The 8,311-nt window shown below is 39.8% G+C and overlaps 1 protein-coding gene across 1 annotated transcript; it reads right to left on the reverse strand.

The window, feature by feature from the left end:
• Positions 1-2,662: 2,662 nt before the first annotated feature.
• Positions 2,663-7,614, reverse strand: LOC308314048 (uncharacterized protein). Its single transcript, XM_080761432.1, has 7 exons — positions 7,413-7,614; positions 6,329-6,453; positions 5,863-5,929; positions 5,415-5,559; positions 4,337-4,482; positions 3,601-3,711; positions 2,663-3,492 (listed from the first exon to the last, which is right to left on the reverse strand). The coding sequence occupies exons 1-7, from the start codon at positions 7,563-7,565 to the stop codon at positions 3,313-3,315; spliced, it is 927 nt and encodes a 308-aa protein (XP_080617558.1). The 5' UTR covers positions 7,566-7,614; the 3' UTR covers positions 2,663-3,312.
• Between the last annotated feature and the right edge of the window lie 697 nt (positions 7,615-8,311).

The following is an 8,311-nucleotide window of genomic DNA, read 5'->3' on the forward strand; positions in this document are numbered from 1 at the left end:
TAAACTGTTTTAGGCTCATGTTAAACACAGACCATATTTCTTTTAGCATGAATCAAACACCCTAAGCTTTGGAAAAAAACTCCACTTCAAACGAGTTGTTTTAGGACTACGAACTGTATAGCAAATAGCAATTTATTAAAATATAGCCCAGCCACAACACAATACAAGTGAATTAAAACTTGATATATTTATGTCAGCCACGTGACTGCGAGATAATGCACTGCAGCTTGGTTATGAATGAAAAAGCACTATACTCATGAGTTTTCATGTTGTTACATACGTTTGGCACATATTCATAAAACAAGAAGAAACACTGTAGGCCTATTCATAAATTGAAAAGATATTTTGACCACTAAATGTAATTTTCTGAAGCCATTGTCTTACACTTCATCATGGTCATTTTTGCATCTTCATATATTGATACTGACAGTACATTAAATTACTCCCAAGTCCCAACTAACTAAGCATAGTCCGGCAGCCGGGGGTGTGAAGTGGGAAACCAGCAGTAGCAGCAGCCTAAAAACGTGAAAATGTAATTTAAATTCAATTCACGTGTTTATTGTGCCAGTTTACAACTTTCAGCCTGGTTTGTCAGGTCTATCTACAAGCTCGCAACAGGTCGTGATGTGATGCATTGTGTCCTTGTAGATTTTTTTTAAAGCCTTACCTTCAGCATTTGAGCATTTCTTTGGAAGTGGAGTGATATAGATACAATATGTGGGTTTACAGTCCGATCCAAATCCTTAAACGATGTATTTAATGAGTGTATGGTTTCAGAAGCTATGTGTGTTCATTAAAGTATGTTCAGTATGCTCATTTGGAAACTGAAGGGAGTTCCTTCAGAGACAAATTGACATAATATGAAGTAATTAATTTATGTGGGTGGTGGAGGGCCTACATATAGTCACATTATTATCAGGGGCCCCTAGGCTGCGAGTTCCCCAGCAGGAACCCCTTGGATCCTCTCTAGTTTACAGACACACCAAAGCATATTCACAGCATTTTTTTTTGTCTTGATAAAATTAATTTGCAATATTCAATACTTTGTGATTTATTTATTTAAAGCTCCGATATGACATTGTTCTTGTGGAGCAGTTCATCTTCTACACCCCCCACAACTTGCTGTGCAACAAATCCATAATGCTGTATATGGTTTGAATGAGGACATTAAAAGATGACAATGAGACAGCATAATGGATTCTGTCTTTTATTATACATACACGTAAGCTACAGCAGGGTATACAGGCTCATACATTTATATTATGCCACATAAAGAATCACGTGTTTTGCTTTTAAACATACTAGTGCAGTGTGCGTTAGGGCAGTGATACTCAACCTCAGGCCCGCGGGCCACATCAGGCCCGCGGGACCATTATGACTGGCCCACCAATGAAAATCTAAAAAAAAGAAGAAAAAAAAATCTGGAAAATGAAATAAAAATAAATAAATCTGAATGAAGTTATCTTTAATTACATTATTATAAGTAATACTATTAGAGTTGTACTATTACTTGAACGAAAATAAAAGCTTGGGGGGGGGGGGGGAGATGCAATGCAAATGAAAAACATATACTGTGTATCCCTATTCCCTGACATAATTTTATAGCTAAACGGACAGAATTCTATTTTATTTGAATGATGAAACCCAGCTGCCATTAATAGTTGGAAATGGAAATGGAAATTGCGGAAATGGAAATTGCGGAAATTGTAATTGCGGAAATTGTGGAAATTGCGGAAATGGAAATTGTGGAAATTGTAATTCCGGAAATGGTGGAAATGGAAATTGCGGAAATGGAAATTGCAGAAATTGTAATTGCGGAAATTGTGGAAATTGCGGAAATGGAAATTGTGGAAATTGCGGAAATTGCGGAAATGGTAATTGCGGAAATTGCGGAAATTGCTCTTCACTTATAGCTATCTATTTTCGGGTAGATTGTTTTATTTTACTCAGTCAGCCATATCACTACTCCTTTTTTTTCATGAAAAAGGTCATAGCTGGGTAATCTATTTTCAGGCAAATTGTGTTTATTGTATTTTATTTTACTCAGCCATAACAATTTATTTTCTGTTAACCAACTTGCTGGCTGGCAGGCAGGCAGACAGCTACTCATAGACAGGCAGACAGACAGACAGCTACTCATGGAGAATTGGACAGGCAGGCAGACAGACAGCTACTCATGGAGAATTGGACAGGCAGGCAGACAGCTACTCATAGACAGACAGACAGCTACTCATGGACAATTGGACAGGTAGGAAGGCAGACAGCTACTCATAGACAGACAGACAGCTACTCATAGACAATTGGGCAGGCAGGCAGACAGCTACTCATAGACAGACAGACAGCTACTCATAGACAATTGGGCAGGCAGGCAGACAGCTACTCATAGACAGACAGACAGCTACTCATAGACAATTGGGCAGGCAGGCAGACAGCTACTCATAAATTTAACACATTTATTTATTTACATATTGTGTGCATGCACATTGTACTTTGATACATTTTGCGAAAATAAAGCAATTGAAAGAGAGAAGTTATCAAGTATCATTAATGTCGTAATTTTATCTACTGGCCCCTGGCCCCTTGCCATTTTTGTAATGTGGCCCACAGGTAAATCTATTTGAGTATCCCTGCGTTAGGGGCCTGGCCAGTGTGTGCATTCAGAGCCTATAGTACAGTAGTTTGTGCAGAGATTAACTGGACAGACACACACTCTGCAAGCAGTGATAATAAAGTAATATTTAATCTTAATTAAAACAAAAACCTTTAACAATGATTTGTAACTTCATATAAAATATTTAAGGCTAACAGTTGAGTTTTAAAAATTATCAAATTAAATTATCATTTGTTAAATGATTAAAAATCACACCCGTGTGAAATGAGGGGCGCTCTTATCATCTTACAACATCGAGGAGGGAATTCTAACTCGTGTTGCTATGATTAGGTGATGTAAAACAAACGGTGACAAAACTCTCTTTATTAATGGTGTTTAAACATTGAACTAAAAACACCAGGGGTCGCCAAAAGTCCCAGACCGCCACCATATATATATATATATATATATATATATTTTTTTTTAAGATTATTTTTTCCCATGTTAAAAAAGACAAAAAAGGCGTCCTTGGCAGTCCAGGACATCATGAAAAAGAAGTTAACTAAGTCCTTGGCAGTCATTGAGTTAATTAAACCTGTATATAGGAGGGGCTAGCACCCCTCAAAAACTAGATGAAGTTCCTTTTTCCAAAGTTCCAAACTAAATCATTTTATGAAAAAAAAAAACACTTCATGCTATGTACAGTATTTAGGGAAGACATTTCATTTGCGGCCGTAAGAGTCTTGGAAGCGTTCGATGAGATAGGTGCCTGACTTAACCGGAGGATACTTGTCAGAGCCATCGCAGCATGTGATCAGAGCCTCGTCATCTGGTTGGGCAAAGAACGCCAGAGAACGACGCGTGCTGGAGTCCCCAGGTGGCGGCATCAAAACCTTATGCACCTTATGTAGAGAGGACGAAAAACAACAGTCTTATTAATTTAAAAAACACGATTATGTTTGTAGGACATTATGACGGTCCGATCATTACATACAGACATGTAAACTCACAGCAGAAATGAATGTGTCGCTTGTCCATCGCTGCATCAGGTCTGCAATGTTAATGAGCACGGTGCCGGGAATGCTGGGAGCGGATATGTAGTCCCCCGACCGACCGAGGACCTATGTGAGGGAATGGACATCCAAGAGATCACATCCCTGAATATAATGTCCAGTTTAGCATTGTGAATTTACACTTTGTCTTGCAGTTGGGCTGGACAACTTTATTTGCATTGTAATCCCAATAGCGGGATTTTTGAACGCCTCATATAAGAACTGTGTTTGAAAAGTAAACAATTCAACCCGGCCGTTTCACTCATATGGATATGAAGAATCAACTGACTGAGAGAAAACGCTATTGTTACTGCTGCTGAATTAGTTACATTTTCGCTAGAAACAGACTACCGGTACATGAAATATGACTGACTGACTGACGGTCGTAAATGATACAGAGACACCTCCCCGACAATTTTGCAAAGACAGTTTGTTTATTTTTGGATCACAATTCTTATATGAGACGATTTTAAGAGGACCCCATGTTATTCTCCATAGAGAAAAACTTGAACCAGGGGATGAGGGGGGTGACCAAGGCTACGTAGAAAATACTGTCGTGCTGCAGTCAGTGCATGCAATTTTATAGTTCGTTTGTGTGTGTGTGTGTATTTCTTTCATAGGCACACCGTAAAAAGTATAGAGGAGAAGTGTTATTCAAGCCTATGGTTGTGAGTGTGTGTGTGTTTGTTACTACCTGCAGTCCTCCCTCCTGGCTCTGGAACACCATTGTGATGCTCCCATAGTCAGAATGTTCTCCGCATCGTAGCTGTCCCTCCTTCACCGTCCCACTGTCCACCGGGGGGTAGTAGAGGGATCTGAGAGTTGTGCCATTCTCATTACCTTTAGGGGACCACACCACAGTCATTGGTGAAATATATACACTTTAGGCATTTAGCAGACACTCTTAATCCAGAGTGATTTACAGTAAGCAAGATCATATAAACTGTCATCTAGGATCATAAGTAAACTAAGAACCTATCATCAGTCTAACAGTAGAATATCCATACATAAACACTAATATATGAATATAAGGAATGCCAACTATCCTTTGTCCCGGCTGCTAATCAACTGCTGAACAGCAGATAGCACTATATTCTTGCTCTTTGCACATACTGCCCACTAATGCACTTTTGCTGACTTTGCTACTATTGAATGTCATGAATTATCTGTCTCTAGTGCCCTGATCTTAGTCTTGTATTGAATGTTGTTGTTGTTGTGTGTACTGTTTGAGTGGTGCAACCACTCCTACAACCAGCAATGTCCGTGTACACCTATGTGTCATGAGCACCAGTATATGACTATAGGGTACCAGTAGGGGCGCCAGAAACAGAGAGAGGGATAGTGCTGCAATGTTGCCTGCTAATGAGAGAGAGAGGTGGGGGGGGGGGGAAAGCTGCACCACTCAGTTCACACGGGTGTGATTTCTTACTATGATCTGGCTGCAAACCAATTTCCCGCAAGGGACAATAAAGCTAACCTTGAACCTTGAACCTCAATGATGATCTGGCATCCGTACAAATCATGCTATCTAAATGACCCTTTTAGCATAAGCCTGCAAGGTCGTCAAGGCTACGGAAAGTGATACGGGCTAAGGTGGAGTCTGAAGAACTCGCCTAGTACTGTACATAAACTAACACTCTGAGAGAGTACAAATGGAACCAAAGGGACCCGTAATGGATTAGTACACTCTCGGACTCAGAGTTACCAATCATTTAACTGGGGACCCCCTCATAAAGAACCTTATTTGAGAACCTCCACAATAGATTACCTACTCCCGATTAATGAGTGAGTGTTGAGGAAGACGGCTGGCTGCAGGCCCAGACTCAGAGCCATCACTCTGAGCACCCTGAGACACAGGTCCTTACAGCGCAGGAAGAACTCTGTCTGCACCTCTCGAAACCCTGGCGACGGCCACTTCTACAAAGGAACGGAATGGGAAGTTGACGTTGACGATATATAATTCGAATACCGTGGTCTAATTCAGAATAGAATAGATCAAGTTTATCATTTAAACTCTGGGCCTATAGGCTGTAAATTACTGTCAGTCAAAGCAGGCAATGTCTATCACAAGAGCTGTTCATCGTAAAGAGACATACAAATACCTTTATAGATCAAGAGTGCTCATATCTTGTATTGCAGTACAAACTTTATGGGTATTAAAAGCAAAGTCAGAAGGTTGACTGCATGAAATGCATTGAGCCAGAAGACGTCCTCACTCACAATATCTGGGTGCAGACACACAGTATTGAAGGCTTCCTTTAGGTCCCCTGGTCGCCGTGGGTTCAACCTGTGTACATAAGAGTCATTCATTGTAAATGTATTGTCTAGTATAGCATACCGAGGACAAGTAGTACATTTTGTTGAAGGTACTTCAAAACCTACTAAAGGTCTAGTCAGTGCCATATTGCTGGTGCAAACGTATTTTATTTTTAAAATCTGTCAATTTTCTTTTTCTCTCCTTGTTTTTAAATCAAGCAATTGTCCCTCCAGGCTTTAACTAGCCAATTGCAATGCTCCTGTCCCTAGCGTATGGGATGTACTTGCAAGATTAACACTATATACACACATTTATAAACTATTAGAGCATATCAGTGTGGCCATAATGAGGACATTCTTAACAAAATAGATGCCAAAACATACATTACATAAATACATAAGTTTAAAGAAAATAAATCAAATGTAAAACCTTTCAGTTCCTGATGAAACCCAGCCATGATTCATGTTGTTGGAAAAGCTACCCCTGCTAAAGGGCAACTTCAATTCATCTGACTGCAGAAAGAACTTATTGGAAATGTCCATAACATTGTTCACCTGGAAAAAACAAGAGACACACAGAGAAAAATAATAATAAATCACACCCGTGTGAAGTGAGGGGCGCTCTTATCATCATGACGTAAATAGACTCCGACTGTTGATGGGAATTTAATTCTAGTTTGTGTAGGACAAAGTTTGTGGACAGACACCAAAAGCTGGATATAGGAGGGGCTTGCGCCCCTCAACAATAAGGAAAGGAACATTTATATTATTGACAAACAAGAAATTATGACATATTATTACCAGCTGCTTTTCTATTTGCAGCGGTGGTGGTCCCGAGATATGAATATGATGCATTGTAGATAGGCTATTTTAACTGTTGTATTGTTTTAAAGTAAAGTTTACATGATTAGAACATGCTTAAACATTGGACAATTATTAAGGTCTAATATTTCTACAATAGCTACAAAACCTGTATATCCACTATCCAGTCATTTTGAGACATAAAACAAGGATAAGTCTGGTAATAATCTACTGTGCATGTTCATGTGGAGATGCTAATTTTACTTTCCAGCTCGATTTGGCACCTGCCCACAGTGCCATAACTACTAGTAACTGGTGTACTGATCACATGGTATTATTACTGTGCTTAACTGACTAAATCCCTTTTTCTGTTGAATTTCTTGACCTATAGTCAGTAAAATGACTACAGTCATGGACGGTCATCATCATCATACGTCACCACTCACCAGGTCAGATCAGTTCACTGTTTATTAGCCTTGGTCCAGTTCTTACAGCGAGTCTGTCAGAGAGATACTCGCTGTAAGCACTGGACCAGGGCTAACTGTTTATCAACTAGTGGAATGACATTTTTTTAAATCAACAAATGCTACATTAGCCTACAAAATGAATGGTCAGGGACCACATGCAATACTTCCACGGACCGCCAGTGGTCCACGGACCACCCGTTGAAAACCCCTGACCTACAGGTAGCTCGAGCTGAGAGGCTGACTCACCTCCTCTTGAGAAATCCCAGTGTTTTTCAGGTAGACAAATCCTACTTCTGTGAAGGCAGTTTTTAGCTCTTTACTTAACGGAGTGAGTTGTTCGTCTAAAACGGTCTTTTCACTCAAGCTGTAGGAACCAAAATCCACCACTGGTATCTTCATCTTGGAAGACAAATAGGTGCCGATCACAAATAGCCTAGGTTGCACTGCAGGCTTGCAGCCCAAAAGAATGCAGTAACTAACAGCAACTCACTCTTTGTATTGTTATTCCTGCGAGCACGTGGTCCTTCAGTGGGTTTGAGTAAATGGTGACGCCCCCCTCAGTCACTGCAGCGATGATAAACTGTCACATGGATGTAAGCAACGGACTCGTGTTTTAGGAGGACTTCAAAATAAAAGTTACTACAGTTACTACAGTTACTACAGTACAATAACTTGGGTACGGTCCCTAACATAACATAACACACATGTATGTACATGTGTCTAATATTTTTGATACAGTGGTTGTATGGGATGACTTATAACTGGCACAGTCACAGCACATTTTGGAGCTGCATGGATCCACACAGTAAATTCCCAATCATATAATATTAATATTAATAATATAGAATAATATAATTCTTTCTTAAGGTTCATTATTTTTCTGGTGTGCATGGTTCTGGATTTTATTTTGAAGGCACATTGGCTGCAGTTCATTCATGTCCATGCTGCATTGCTGCAATCTGGGTCATATTATCATTATCACCATATCACCAATCTTGTGTTGTCTGTTGAATGTGTGGAAAATTGCACAACGCAACCATGTATTGTCATTACATAACTGCTTCACCTTTAGATCTGATTGATCGTCACATTACTGACTGTATTCAGCTTCAGCGTGGGCCTGGGCCAGGTTAAATCAATCTGTC

The sequence above is a fragment of the Protomyctophum bolini genome, assembly GCF_963924005.1.
Source record: "Protomyctophum bolini genome assembly, chromosome: 4".
NCBI classification, from domain to species: domain Eukaryota; kingdom Metazoa; phylum Chordata; class Actinopteri; order Myctophiformes; family Myctophidae; genus Protomyctophum; species Protomyctophum bolini.

Coding starts and splice junctions, on each gene's coding strand:
- LOC308314048 (XM_080761432.1), bottom strand. CDS start 7,565: ATGAAGATACCAGTGGTGGATTTTGGTTCCTACAGCTTGAGTGAAAAG. Junction 5,930..6,328: donor GTTTCATCAGGAACTGAAAG/GTTTTACATTTG, acceptor TTATGTACACAG/GTTGAACCCACGGCGACCAG. Junction 5,560..5,862: donor TGTGTCTGCACCCAGATATT/GTGAGTGAGGAC, acceptor GTTCCTTTGTAG/AAGTGGCCGTCGCCAGGGTT.